This window comes from Brachionichthys hirsutus, chromosome 6 (genome assembly GCF_040956055.1).
Source record: "Brachionichthys hirsutus isolate HB-005 chromosome 6, CSIRO-AGI_Bhir_v1, whole genome shotgun sequence".
NCBI classification, from domain to species: domain Eukaryota; kingdom Metazoa; phylum Chordata; class Actinopteri; order Lophiiformes; family Brachionichthyidae; genus Brachionichthys; species Brachionichthys hirsutus.
In genome coordinates this window covers 13,146,148-13,161,381 of record NC_090902.1, presented here as the reverse complement: position 1 = coordinate 13,161,381, position 15,234 = coordinate 13,146,148, and the positions used below count along the sequence as shown (strand labels likewise).

At 49.1% G+C, this 15,234-nt stretch overlaps 1 protein-coding gene across 1 annotated transcript in view; it reads right to left on the bottom strand.

Moving 5' to 3' along the window:
* Positions 1-15,234, bottom strand: part of gpc3 (glypican 3) — an 85,386-nt gene that overhangs the window by 7,267 nt on the left and 62,885 nt on the right. The window contains exon 7 of the mRNA XM_068740104.1: positions 5,721-5,907. Coding sequence (XP_068596205.1) covers positions 5,721-5,907 — 187 coding nt within the window. The remainder of the gene's footprint in view (positions 1-5,720; positions 5,908-15,234) is intronic.

Here is a 15,234-nt window from a genome sequence, read left to right as displayed (position 1 = left end):
GATGTAATTTAGCACATCCAAACGGGTCCGATGTAATTTAGGTTTAAGATTAAACATTTTATAAAGACATTATGGTTTCGAGGTCGAGCAAATATTTCACCGGCTGGTCTCATCTCCGCAGAACAAACTATTTCCTCAAATGGCGCTCTCAGACATGTGTGTGTGTGTCCGTTCTTTGTCTGCACCCCCCCCCCCCCCCCCCCCCCACACATACACAGCTGTTGATAATACAATGGCTCTGTAAAAACATGATAGGAGCATCGGGACGTATTTTGTCAATTGTAACTGATAAGGAGTCCGGCTGGAATTATCGGCCTATTTGTCACATTCTCCATCTTCTTTTTCCGACTGGGCTGTTAGTCCCAGCTGACGGCGAGCCGGGAACTGAGGGAGCCGTACGGGATGCTTCTGTCCATGAGGTGGCGGGAATGTGACCGTCTGCCTCCGCACCCGCAGGCCGACCGCGGGGGCGCTCGGCGAGGCCAAGACAAACGCGACGCCCAGAAGAGGCCTTGGCCCGGGCCTTCGCTCTGACCTACCAACCTTCACAACACTCACTGTTGTTCTAGGCCGGAGAATCCTCCCACGCAGAGGGCGAGCAGTGTAAGGCCGGGAGACGCCGTGCCAACTACGACCGAGGACACAAAGAGACCCAGTGGAGCGCTAATAGTGCGAGTGGAAAGGTGGAATCAGAGGTGAGTAAAGAAGAAGCTCAGACTTCAAACTGGATCCTTCCTCTGACATGAAACGAATCCAACCGAGTGTCAAGAGGAGAAAAGCCAACATCCCAGACACATTCTCACTCGTGGCTTTGCGGGACAAATGCAAGTCAACACCTCCCAATTAACGTGGTGAGTGAAGCGAGTCGGTGTCTCTACCTACAGGGTCAGAATCTGATTTACGCCTAAAGTATTTATAGTCTCCCAACAAATACACTGGGAGAAGGTGAGAGTTCCTCGTACAGCGGCAGCTCCCTGAGAGTGGAACATGTGTGTGAGTGAGAGCGTAAAAGCCCTAACAAATCAAACATACAAAGAGCTGATTCTGCGCTGAGGGCAGGGGGGGTGGGGGCGCTCTGCTGAGGACAGAGGAGGCCTATTACCCCTGGTGGCTCTGAGGTCGGTGCAGACCGGGGGTCAGAGGTGGGTGAGGAGTGTCAGATAGGGGTGTTTCTGGAGAGATGGAACAATGAACGTTCTTATCAGCATGAGAGAGAGAGCGAGAGCGAGAGAGAGGCAGGAGTCGCTGGTCCAGTTTGTCCTGGGGGGACGTCCTGGTCAGGGAACACATTCTTCAGATAGCATCTTTATCTTTTAATAATGAGGGTCACATCCCCAACAGATCTGTTTACATTCTCCTCCAGGCTGCAGCCGACCGTCTGGTGAAGGAAACAAAGTTCACAGATTGTAAAACTGGGCGAGAGTTCCTCTGCCAGCGAACAAGCAGAGTTCTCCCTGCATTCCTGTCATGGAAACGAGCAGCGGCTCCGCCATCGCTCTGAGCCCCTTGTTTTGTGGTCGCCTGCGGTTTCCTCCGGCAGCTCAGCTTCATCTGAGGATTGATGCTCGGTTGCTTCGTGAAACGGGCTGGCCACGGGGAGAAAAAGATGGATGGACGGAAAGTTTTACAGACGCAGGTGAGAGGGGGGGGGGGGGCTAACATGTCAAATACAAACTACCCACAAAATGGCTGCTGTGTCTTGCAGCGAGCCTCCAGAATGGTCACGCCGTGTGCAGAGTGTTTGGACTGGACTCGACCCAGGAACGGGCCCTGGAATCAATTTAGAGCATCCAGAAAGTGGCTGCGAATGTAAATAAAGCTCTCGAGCAAACAAGGGCGCTCAAGAGGCACACAAAAACGGTGAAAAATTCATCGGCTTACAAGGTGAATCAAACACTGGTGCCCCCCCCCCCCCCCCCCGCCCCCCCACGCCTCTAGTACATGATGAGAACCCAGTCGGCTCTGTCCGCCTGTATCCACAAAACGGAAAGCCTGGGCTCTTCTTCCTGCCTCCAGGCTAATCTTAAGGGTTTTATCCCTGGATTGACTTAAGAAAGCCCCCAGAGCGGAAGACAAGCGAGGGTCCAGTCGGAGGGTAGCTTCATCCCAGTGTTCCTCTCTGTGTTCCTCTCCTCCCCAGCGTAACGGGGGATGCACAGAGCCTCGTGGCTCGCATGGCTCCGGTAAGAAGCGCCCACGCTAGCCCAGCCTGTTTGCACAGATGGTAACGAGCTTCATTATTTTTGCGAGGGGCGTGGAGGAGGTGGAGAAGCAGGAAGTACAACGATTGTTTACAAGTTCGTGGAGGGACAGCAGTGGAGAACATTGGGTCAGAACATTTTAGAGCGTGTAATGTATTATCAGTGTCTCCAGTAACCGCGCCCTGAACCTTATTTACACATCCTCCAACACGTTCCTTGGGTTTCTTAAACATAAAGGCTATTTTATCTCATTCAAATAAAGAAAGATGAAGGCTCAGTAATATCTATTTTTCTTTTTATTCTCATTTCTATCAGCCAGTTGGGTTTTATTGTCCTCACTCAAAAGCAGCAGCAGGCGTTCTCCTGATGTGACAGGGGTGATTTGTGTTTTTGGATTATTCCTAAATGCGATTTACATCATGGCTTAAGAAAGTTGTACATCCGAGCGGCTCTTGACAGCACCCTGCGGGCGACATGTCAGCATTTTGAATGGAAAATAAAACCAATGGACTCAACAGTCTCGACCATTCTGTTCTACTCACGCGTATTGGTATATAATTGAGTCCTGATGGCTGCAGACCCTGGACAGTCATCCTCGGGGTGAAATCGGCACGTTTTGCATCATCTGGCTCGGCACGCCGTTGAAAGGCCACATGGGCGCCCGGATTCCACGCACACCCAAACATCTGCGCTCTGACATTTACACCGTCTGAGCATTTTCCCCTCTCATGCTAACCTGCGGCAGATGGCAGGCCCGCTTACATGTGAACGACTCTTCGACAGGAAGAGCCTTCGTGAGCGCCGCAGCTCAGGCAGCCATGCAGCCTCATTAAAGTATACGGGGCTTAAAGGAGGAGGAAACAGCAGACGTGGGGGGGACGTACACAAGACTGACAGTGCTAATGTCAACAGTCTCTGGCCTCTGGCTGGGTCGGAGACATGTTGCAAACGCTGCTGTGGCGTACCGGTACCGTGAGACTCGCCTATCAGATGCCACCGGGTCAGGGGTCGCAGCTGCAGCTAATTAACATACCAGATTGTCATATTAGCGGCACGTTCGTTCAGAGTAACGAATGCTTAGGTTTCCAGTGAATCAACATTTCTACTTATCAAAGGTGTTTCTGTCTCTTCCTCCTCCCCCCCCACACACACACATTCTTTCACCGGCTTCTTCTTTCCGTTGCTCACTCCTTTGTTCTCACCACAAACCTTGTGAAAGGTGAGCCCGGTCCAGCCTCTCGCCGTAAGCCGCATGTTTCACATTACGGGAATATTTTCACGTTGCGTTTTTGCCAACCCCTGGTGCTGATAAAAAAAAATGTCCGTAGGCCTCCAAAAAGGGCAGCTTGACTTTCAGGGTGCTAGCGGTGACAGAACGTCTGCGTGCAGGGACTTAAACAAGAGACCTATTCACGCGCCGCCTGCATGGCGAGGTGCAGTGCGCTGAATGCCCGTCCGACTCAGCAAGAAAACATACGGAGCTGCAGCACCCCTCCAACTGTTGGCTTTTGGACTACTGAGTGCTTCCAAGCTGCATCGAAAACCTGTTTTCACAAGGCATTTATTTAGTCTTGGACTTAGCCTCAGACTCTAAGTATGGTTAGCACGAAGCAGTTAGCTCCTCTTAGTGAACCCAGGCAGATGAGATCCGCTGTTTTGATTATGTGGTAAAGATATTCACTCACACAGCTGGAAAGGTGTGCATTAACTAAACCCGTCATTATATCTGCAGCATAAAGCTAACCCTTGCAGGCGGCTGTCAGGCTTTGCCACCAGTGGGTCACGTCCTACACCAGTTGCCATAGCAACATTATCCCATAATAAAGACTTTGGCCATTTATTATTATTATTCCAGCATATAACATATACAACCACATCCTGCTGGAGACAAAATAAAAATGGTTTCATCATGTCATCGTCAGATATCTGTGTGTGCGTCACCTTTTTGCTTTAAAACCAAACCAGAAAACAAGTGAGCTCTCCTCTAGTATGAAAGATACCTGTTAAGTCTCCGGAGAGGTCTTGGGTCTGGTGCGAGCTGAAACCAGTTCTTCTGATTCTTCAGGGGGGGGGGGGTCCCTGGACTGGAATGCTCTGGGGAATGTGCGACATGGCGTTTGAGGGAGGGGGGGGAGTGTGTGCGTCTGTGTCGTCTGTCGGACGGTTATGGAATCCGTGTGCAGAATGAGCGACGACAGACCAATCATTTCATGTGTTTAGGAACATCCTCTGTGTGGCCAGCAGGCTGACAGCCGGGCTGCGAGGAGGCCTCAGCCCTGCCTCTGTCCTGTCTGCACCTTGTGGTTGGGGGGCGCTGTCACCTTTTCCCGACTCTTTTGTCCCCGTATGTGTGTGTGTGTGTGTGTGTGTGTGTCGCCGTTGCTCCACTCCAGGCTTTGTGAAACTAGATCTGCCTCGTCCATCTCAGAGCAGCAGAGCACAGACAGGCAGCCCATTAGGCTTCACGCTCTGCAGGCTGACCTTTGAACCCCAGTCCCCTGTTTGACCAAACTGGGCTGAGCTTAAATTGCTGGGTCAGAGTTTTGCTGGGTTATCATAGGCTATCAGTGCAGTCTGCATCTGCCAATGAGAAGGGAGTCTCCAAGGTCGGCGAGCACGACTGGCTCACATTCAAATAGGCATTCATATCTCTCAAGCAAACTTCGTGAGGAAAACATGCACTAAATGCGCATGTAATCCTCTAATTATGAGACGCATAACAAAAGACGAAGGGGATGTTGAGGTCAGACGCTACAGGGCACTTTCATTTCCCACTGTGCGGAGGTCAGCAGCTCTGAGCCTGAGGAGACAGGAGAACGAGTCTGTGTATGGAAGCCGAGCTGCGCATGAGAGGGCATCCGACTCTCACGGCCCGGCCTGCTGGAACTGATGGCCCCGCTGGATTCCAGCGTTAACCCGAATCCAGTGAACCCGAATCTCTGCCACAACATCTCAGACAGAAGGACTACACCCACCGCCGTGTTTGCTCAGCTGCGCTGGCTTTGGGTCCGCGCATCAAACCCCCTTGTTGCCGCTCCCCGCCTGTTTTCTCCCTCTTTTTCTGTTTGGTTTCCCTCCTTCGATCCGTTTGCAGCTTTATTTGCTCTTCGCCCGGCTTTCGGAGTCGAGGGCTGACATTTCCATGGGACTGACCGCAGGGCGGTCCAGAGGTCGAGGCGAGGCGAGGCGGCTACCTGAGGAAGTTTTGCGTCTCCTGCTGCATAGTGTCACGTTGGTGTCGACGTGCACGGCAGTCGTGCAAACAACCCTCTGCTGCGGCCACTGCCACGGCGTCTTTGGCCCGTGATCTCTCTGACTCACCGTGGAAGAATCCAAATCCCTCCAGGCACGTCTCCGGTCGAAAGGAAACAGCTCCCATCTCGTTCGTAGGCATCCAAGTAAACAACTTAAACGCTTGTGCCCAACAATCGTTCGGGGCCTTATAAATGCAGTTTCATTTTTCAGTGTGGATCCGCACCCCTCAATTGAAACCACGCAGGCTTAATAGACTTGTCTAACCTGCAAAGATGCGTAACCGCTTGCGTCTCGGTGGCGGCCCCAGCCCTGACACTCCGGCGCACTCATCTTCATCATCACAGTCGCCGCTCTGGAATCCCTCATCCCCCTCGTCGCTCCAACCGTTTGCAGCGCCTCCACTTGACCGGGCTCTCCAGCGCTTCTCAGATACCGTCACCAGCCGGAGCAACTGCAGGACAAAAGCAGGAGGAGGGTTAAAACACGCCGCGGCGCAAATGTGCATTAATGCTTTTAACAGAGCTGTAGAAAAGTACAATTACAGTGGAGGGTGGGCCCATTCAAAAATCTACATGTTCTGATGCTCATCAAACTCTACAAATACTCACCTTGCAGGACCACAGTTTATTTATCGCTGCCAGCTTACTTATTTTTATCCAAATGTGATTCACTCAAAGGCTTGTGGCTGCGGCTCCATGTAATTTACTGGTCGAAGAAGAAGCAGCGGGCCAAAGCAGACTCGTGCAATTGTGTTTTTACTGGCAGACAACATTGTCTTGAGTGGATGTCTCGGGGCAACGGGGATAAAAACACCACATAACACGGGCTGCCCAAGTGGACTTCAAGGCCTCAACATGAAAGATGAACACATTCATCTTTCTGATACTCAAACTGCAATGTTTATTTCATTAGAGCCATTAAGCTCAAAGGAGAACAAGATGGCAGCTGAGGAAAGATGTCGAGGAAATAAATAAAACCCAGCAGCAGATAAAACGAGCAAAGCACTCAGAGAGCGCAGACCTCCGCCAAGCTGCTCATTCCCCTCCTAATTGGATTTACACCGTCCACATGGTGATCTGGATCATCACCAAAAGGTTCTAGATTGTTCTTGGTGTCTTTATACTTCAACCATTAAAAGTAAAAGTGAACCAGAGTTGATGTGTATTTTTAACAGAGTTTTGAATCCATAAATGGGTTTTAATGTTAAAATGTAATATTCTTTTTTACTGACTATTCTGGATCCGATCTGGATGAAACTAGTTGGTGAGATAGAACCCCCCCCCTACATGACTGTGTCCAATTCCATAAACACAGGTCAATAATGAACCGAGATGTTGAGGAACAAATTTGGCTGCAATGTCGCCGAAATCTTCAAACTGATCCAGAATCCGGAATCTCTTCTGGATCATCACCAAAACGTCATCACCTGTTACCTGGTAACATTCTCAAAATGTCAATCAGGATTTGCTGATGGACAGACTCGCCTCGGCGGAGGGAACAATGTCAACAAACATAAAAGCATAAACCCTATTAAACAAGTAGATGCAGTTTTTTTTTTATGGCTATATGATATAATTTGCAACAGCCTCGTATTTACTGTTTAGCCATCGGGCTGTACATATGGTTGTTGTTCAACTCAGATATTTTCCGTGTAATTTACCAGAGGCAATAAACACCTCTGGTATGTGTTGTGTACCGCATGCCAGAGGTGTTTATGGAGTAAACTAATCAGCCCAGAAAAATATGGAAATATCCAACAGCGCTGAGGCCGCTTCATTAAAAACTTTCAACATACAGACACGAAGACGGTTTTTATTCCAAATCTACTCTTCCAGCCTCCCACGGGTGAAAAACATGAGCCGGCGCTCGGAGACAGCCGCTTCCTGACCAGCCTTTAGCTTCCACGACATCACGCATGACTGAGAATCCAGCCAAGGTAACAGATGTGCTACATTCCAGCTGCTCCGCCTGTTCCTGCTCCCTTTCATCGCACCGCTCTCCTTTGCTTTTAATTGATTTCCTTCCCATCTGCACACGGCAGAATGCGCTTGCTGTTGTTTTCGGTCGTTGTGGCTGTCTGCGGGAGAAAACGGAGTTCATATTGGGCCTTATCTCAGATCAGCCGCAATGTGCGTAAAGCGAGAAGGTCCGGAGAAACCCAGAGCTGATCGCGGAATTTACGTCAGTCACAAAATAAACAGCCCTGTTTGTTTCGCCTCAATAGACAAACCCATCAATCTGGGCTCAAGAAGTGACACGAAATCTAAAGTTTAGAATGGGAACACATGGCTCCTTGTTCCACGCATGGCCGTCAAACAGCCCTCCATTCATTTCCATACAGGCAGGATGACCACAGCATTTCTGAACGCTTGGCCACTGCGGGATGGGCAGTCCGGCAGAGACAGGAAGGCTGATCCATTGGAATGTTTTGGTTTCCGTCTGAGTCCGCCGAGCAAAGCATCACCTATACCGACGGAGCACAGGCAGGCCTTCGGTGTCGCAGTGAAACGCGCCAGACGCAAAACCCCACACGACGAACGAGCGTTTAATATACTCAACCGTTTGGTTAAAAGCAGGAGCAAGTCGGTCCGCCGTTGCTCTAGTCCGGAATGGATTTATTGAACGTCCTGAAATTCCTCCTCATATCCTGGAAACCCGGTTGGAACCCTTGGAAGAGGAGCGGCGCCTTGCAAACTCCTTCAAAGGCAAACACTTTTTGCAAAAGCAGGAAGAGGAAGACGTGGTCGAGGGTATTTTAGAGCATAATCTAAAAACGGCACGAGGTTTGAGGCTGCTGCACCCCGGATTAGAGCGCAAGCCTGTGTGAAGGTTTGCATGTGCTCGCCACCTGGTTTCCGAGCACAGCAGGAAAACACGCAGGTCGTCCTGTGAGTCACTGATGGTCGACGGAATTCAGGCAATTCTTCAAGTATAGATGAAGAAATATTTTACCGGACAAATGGAGAGAGCGTTAAATGAAACATCTAAAGATGACGGAGTCTGTAGCATCGATGAAAACACACAAAGCTATACAGTAAATATCAAACGGGCCACAGCAGTGAGCTTTACCTTCCTTCACAGAGGCAGTACCTCGGTGGCAAAGAGCTGTGGTTTCTGCCCACTGGCTAACTGCCCCTGCCACGGCCGTGGTGACAGGGAGGGGTGGGGAATGTGTGTTTCAGTCGAAAGTGACGCTATAGCCCTTTTGGCACGGCTGAGCCACAGCATGATCCGGTAAAAGGCCTCCAGATTTACCACAAGAGGCAGAAACCTCAAGGTTGGCTGGGATCTTCTGCCATTATAAAGAAAACCCAAAGAAAAAGGAAGCAAGGAGGAAACAAATAAAAAGAACGTTTGTTGTTGTTGTTGTTGTTGTTGTTGTTGATGAGCGCTCAGTATGTTTCTGATCAGGAGACCGAATTCAGCCCTTCCTTTCTCGGGTTGCTACAAACAGCTGGTCATGCAGGGTGGCTGGGGAGATCCTGCTTAGCCACAGCACAGAAGTCACACCAAGGAAACAGGCTCATGGGCTGCACACAAAGCCCAAACATGTGGCCGATTGCTGAACGCACCCAGACAGAAACATACAAGTAACTGCCTATCCTAAGCGACGCCAAGTCCACACAGATCGAGACACTTTTGGACACGACAGCTGCAGCCTCGGGGCCCTGCCGCCATCAGTGGCCCTTCACATTCAGATCCTGCCTCATATCTGACCACACGTTGTAATCTACAGATAAGAAAGAGAGCTGGAATCAATTATGAAACAGTTTAAGCGAATGAGGGACACGCAGGTGAAAGAGGGAGAGGATGAGTCATGACGAGAGGAAGCCCACAGGAAGGGCTGCTTGTGTGATTGGGATCGGGCCCTGTGTTGTGTCCTCCGCTCCACACACGGGACAAGTCCGATCAAGTTGCTCATGACTCGGGGCCCAGACGGAATCTGCTGCCCCGACTGTTTCTATCAATGCTTCAACACATCTGGCCTGCAAATCTAATCTACAAGAGTTAGAGTTAGCTTCTGACTGGGCTCCAGACAAACGCCAGGGTTTCATCACACCGTGCTGTCAAAACAGCTGTAATTGCTCTGAGTAACGCTTAAATGCACTGTCAACATGTGCTGTTTTTCAGCACGACATAGCGATGAAACCCACTGTCCTGATTTTATGAGCGTAAAAGGTGAAACAATCAACTCTGCAGAGCTTTTAGTGACTTTCAGCTCGATGTTTTGGTTTTATCTCCCCAAACAAAACTTGATTCATTCTCCCAGCTTTTATCAGCCACAGAACAGCAGATGGTTTGAACAAAAAATAAATAAATGAATAAATACAATGTACACTGCGTTCTCAACACAAATGACCACTCAGACAGCAAGCTGCTACAGAGGAGCTTTCATTGAGAAACAGCATGCAGGTGTTAAGGGAAAAGAAAGACTTTTTTTTTTTTTTTAGTTTAGTTTAGTTTAGTTTATTGTTTGTTTCAAGCAGAATACAAATTTAAAAGAAAATACCTTTTTGTGTACAAGAAACCATATTTCGGCCGAAACCCCCCCAATAAATATGTCCAAAACAAACACCAAAGGTCATGTACACAAAAAATATAAAATAATTCATGATATAGTGGCTGAAAAGGAGTGAGAAGAAGATAACTTATTAAATCCCACCCCCATTATACAACTAAAATTTCAAATCTGTTTAACTTCTAATAATGGGAAAAAACAAACAAAACAATTAAGGAACATTTATATATAGCACAGATTACTAAATAATTAATAAGCAATATTTTATATATACAATATAATATATTTCAATAATTAAATAGCAACAATGGTAAGAAGAAGCCTTTTATGAAGGACCATGCTTTTTTTTCTTCTCTATTGTCTGCATTCGTGCTCCACAGTGACGACGTACACAACGTCAGTCACTGTTAGATTTCTATAAAATTGTATTCTTATAATGATTGTGACCGTCACCTGCCCTCTTGGCAGACGAGCCTATTCATATTTTATTGGTTTTATTACCTGCTTACCGCCGTAGAGGGCTGTGCACACCGCAGTGAACATACAACATAGACAAACAAAAAGAAACACTTTTAATGCTAATGTTGCTGTGTGCACAGGAAACTGTTAGTTAATGCGTTATCGGTTAGCTAACAGGTTAGCCATCACTAGTGACAGTAGTATCATCACGATCTTTTAGCAACTGTTGATGAAAAATCACTATACCTGTAGTGAGAAAGACAAAATGTTGTAAACATGCATGTTGTGAAATAACAATTTAATAACCAATGACTGTAATATTAACGGTTTTAGTGGACCGTGACGGGTTCTGTTGTTTAATCTTCCTGGCTTTCTTAGTTCAATTTCTTTCTTTTTTTTACCCTGTTAGACTTCTTTCAAGCAATCTTGATTTTGAATCTATGGTATTAATGTGGTCAAAAATCTGAGAGTGAAATTATCTGTGGCAGTGGAGGATGCAGCGGTAGCCAAATAAAAAAAACAAACTCCCTCAGTGGCTGTGCTGTGGAAAATGATTCTAACAGAATCAACTTTTGGAGAAATGCAACCCGACGTCAGGCTTCAAGGCCCATTAAGCTGTTGATCAGAGCAGCTGGCCGGCGGTGCTGTAGCTCAAAGCTTCAATGATGAATGTATACATTTACTGTAAATATACTCTCCTACTATAATGCTTATAATGAAAGGTTTGCATGTTTTATTAGTCTATAAGTGCTCGCTGACATAACGTGTTTGATGTCAGGGTGAGATCCTGGACGCTCAAATGGGATGAAATGGACACAAACAGGCAGATGTTATTATATGCTTCTAGTATGTCTATTCTGCTTCTTGTTGTGTTATTATCCAGGTGGAGATTGCGAGCCATACAATGATCATCTCCGAGTTGTGTTCTCCCGCATAGCCGCGCCGCCGTCCGCTACGCCTGATTGGTTTTCAATGAAGACTTCTGGTCTTCTTTGAACTCAGAGTTCCTGCAGAAACCCACTCAAAAATGTAAGCCTCTATTTTAAATTTGTTTGGCGGCCTTGTCCTGATGAGTTTTCAGCACAGACGAGCATTCAACTGTAGTTTATGCAAGGTGAGTAGTACCCGCAGAACGCCTGCACACGTTGCAAATAAGTAACGCAAATGTGATACAGTTGAGCAACTTCTGAGAAGAAGAAAGAAAGGAAAACACATCCGTCCGCTCGCGTTTGTTGAGCTGCTGTGTTCACATCAAGTCTGCAGACGTTTTGGATGAGAGAGCCGGGGGGGGGGGGGGGGGGGGGGGGTAAGGACAGTGGGGACGACTGAACAACACCGTGGGAGGAAAGACAGTCCGACAGAGGAATGACAGGAGGCACTTTCCACAGAGCGAGCCACGCTGAGAAGTTGGCGTGGTATTTCAGACGACAAAGCCCGCCCTGCAGTCCCACCCGCTCTCCAGCCACTCATTACTCAACTTTGATTGAATCTGAAATGCAGAGGAGGGGGGGGGGGGGGGGGGGGGCATCGCTCTCTCATTCCTTTGGGGTTTCTTTTCCTCTGCCCCCTATCTGTGTGTGGAGTTAAGTCACCCAAAAGGGGGCCCAGACAGTTAATGCAGACGGGATTCATTTCCTGATGTTGATTCCAGTTCTAACAGAACAAGCAGAGGAGAGAGAGAGAAAAAAAAGTGCTGTGTTAAACTGGGCGTGTGTCATCATTTCCATCTTGTTGGCTGACTCCATCTTAGACTATCCAGACCCCCCCCCCCCCCCTTATATTGGATTAAATCCATGTTTAGACTCCGCTGGCTCCCAGTGGATCATCTCTGCAACCTAATGAAACCATCGACGCACATTTCTGATGGCAGATTAAATACATTAGTTTAACTTGAGGAAGAAAAAAACAAACCAGGCAAAGTATGTCTGGCATGACAACAATCCCAATCTCTTTTTTTGAGGGGGAAAACAAATGAATGAAACTCTTGAATAATGTGAAATGCCTGACTGTCTGCATGGGCTTTAACAGCTTAAAAAGCCTCCGTCCTCCACAGGCCACTGCTAAATCAGATTACTCCCTCAGACAATCTGTTTTTGTCTGCCGCTCTTCTGCTTTTCACGTTATCGTCATGGTTCCCAGAGTCATGTGTGTGGCTGAGAAACCCTCAACTGACCACTATATGTTCCACGATCGCACCACCGAGGAGGGGGCCGGCACACTTGGTTGGTTAAGAGGGTAACAGAGGGTGGGGCGACCTGTGGTTGCTTCTGAAAGCTGCTCCACCGATCGCTAGCTGGGCTGCTAGTGCAGAGAAAAGGGTTTCGATTTGCCAAGTGCACAAAAAGGATTTAATTAGAGTTAGGGTTCGTTAATGAGGGAGACGAGAAATGGAGGGAAAGACCCACCACATACTGTCTGGGTGTGGGTTCCTGGTGAGCTGAAAAGGCCTAGAGGCAAGTGGAGGGACGATAAAGTCAGGGCGCGCTAACACATTAACAGGTCCACAGAGGACCCTCAAATCCGCTGTGGCTCCCAGAGCATCACCGCCTCAAACAAAAGCCAGAGGAGGAACACAAGAGGTCCCTGACCCTCACAGGGAGACCTTCTGATGACCCAGCAGAGACAGGAAACAGGAAGTGTGATCCTTGACCTCTTTAGGGGTCAGCACAGCAACATGTGACAACAAGTCCAGGATGTGTGGATCACAGCGGAGACGGCTGCAGGAAGCCTCGGCGGTCCGGGGCATTGGGAGCCCGCTGCGCGCACACCTTTTACCTGTCAGAGGGCGCCCCCAGAGCGAGCTGCCTGGCTTGTGCAGCAAGGCTTTTATAGGCCGGGCTGCGTGATAATTACACCCACAGTAATGGTCGCGGTATGGGAGCAGAGGGGTGGAGTGGGTGGAGAGTGGCGACGCTGGTTCTGGCCTCAGGGCTGATGGTGGGAGGAGGAGGAGGCAGGGAAAGCCGAGGAGGAGGAGGGGGGGGGAGGGAGAGGTGGAGGTAAACAGTAAATGGTGGTCGTGGTAGACGGGATGGTTGGGCCTCATTAGCAGGCAGACTAATTGGGAGGAAAAGGCCCACAAATGCTCTGTCTGACCTCCCGGCCAGCAGGGGAGAAAGCCACAGTGGGAGAGGGGGTGAGCACGTGTGTATGTGTGTGTGTGTGTGTGTGTGTGTGTGTGTGTAGGGGGGGGGGGGGGGATTCCAATAGTCAAGAAGAATAGGAACTCTTTATTGTCATGTGCAGCACATCAGTACACACACAAAATGTAACTTACTGGTGGTGGGGTGGGGGGGTAAGGTAGGGTAGAGGTAATCTGCAAGGGGGGGGGGGGGTCAAGGGCACCTCAGCAGCAGTGCCCTGGATGTAACCTGGCCCCTCTCCAGCCACCAGTCCACACTCCGTGTTTATTCCAGGCCAGGACTTGAACCATTGACCCGCCGGTTGCTAACCTAAGGCCCAACCCACTAAGCCACTACCAGGAACCACGACTCCTGAATGTACCACAAAGACAGAAACCTTAGGCTTCAGGATAACGTGGATGCGCGATGCACAAACAGGGACACGGAGCCCCCCCCCCCCACCGCCGATGCCCCGCAGGCCCTCAGAGTTTTGAACCAGGTGTCACACTTCATTTAAAGCGCCCTCGTGGCTTCTCCCCACTCACAAAACATAGCAGCACAACAGCCCTCCTTCCTCCTCTGCTTCCCAGAGCGGTCGTACTTCACACACATAAAAACTGGGAAGGTGAGAGGACCAAAGCCCCGAGGGGGTATATTAAATAAAGCTTCAAAAACCTCCAGTAAATAACATCAAACGGGAGTCAGCCCCTTTGACGGCAGCGAGCATAATGGCCAGGTTAGCGAGTGTAAGTTTACAAAGCAGCAGGCCGAGCCCGACGTGTCTATCAGTCTGACTGTAAGCACACCCTGTAGGAGAAGGCCACTGCACGCCGCCTGCGCCAGGACAACGGCTCCGTTTTATCTCTCCTGCAAGATGAGAACACATTGCACTGCATTTATTCATACTTCTCAAGGACTTTTTTTGAAGTGCAGATTTATTTTCTAACTGCTTATATGTCACCGTCTATGAGCTGCACATGCAACTGCAGTCATATTCCCGTGTGTGTGCGAGAATAATGGCTGCAAGTATATATACACAGATAAAACTGTCCACGCTTAAGTGTGTGAGAGTTATGAATTAAAGAGTGTATTCTGTACGAGCATGCATGAGGTGTGGAGCACACACTGCCCAGGCCCAGGAGGAAGTGAGTCTGCGTGATGGAATTTGCGGCACGCAAAGATCTGGTTTATTTTCCACCCTGGATTTCTGTCATACCTGCAGGATTTTCCCAGGTTCTGGCTTCAATTAGATGGGGAAGCTAGGAGGAGAGGAGGGGGGGGGGGGGTTGAGGGCTTTGGGAGAAGGGGAGAATGAGAGGGGGGGGGGGGGGTGTGACTGCGCTGGAGTCTGTCACACACAACTCAGCACAGCTGGAGAGATGGAAAGGAAGTCGACAAACGGGGAGAGGTGATGGAAGTGAAACCTAAAGCACTGAATCAGAGGCTGAAACATCCACCATGACGATGTTTGTTTCCTGCAGCTGACAGAGCAAGTTCAACAGTGAGCAATACAATTACGCCAGCTTCCAAAAGGGCTTAATAAAGAGGCGTCTTTCATATCCGTGCCGTCCCAAATGCTGCGTCGTAAAACCGAGACGAGCCCGTCAGAAGAGTCCCAGGAGGTCTGACCCTCCAAATAGCAAACTCATCCGACAAATGAGTGGGGAGCGCTCCGTAA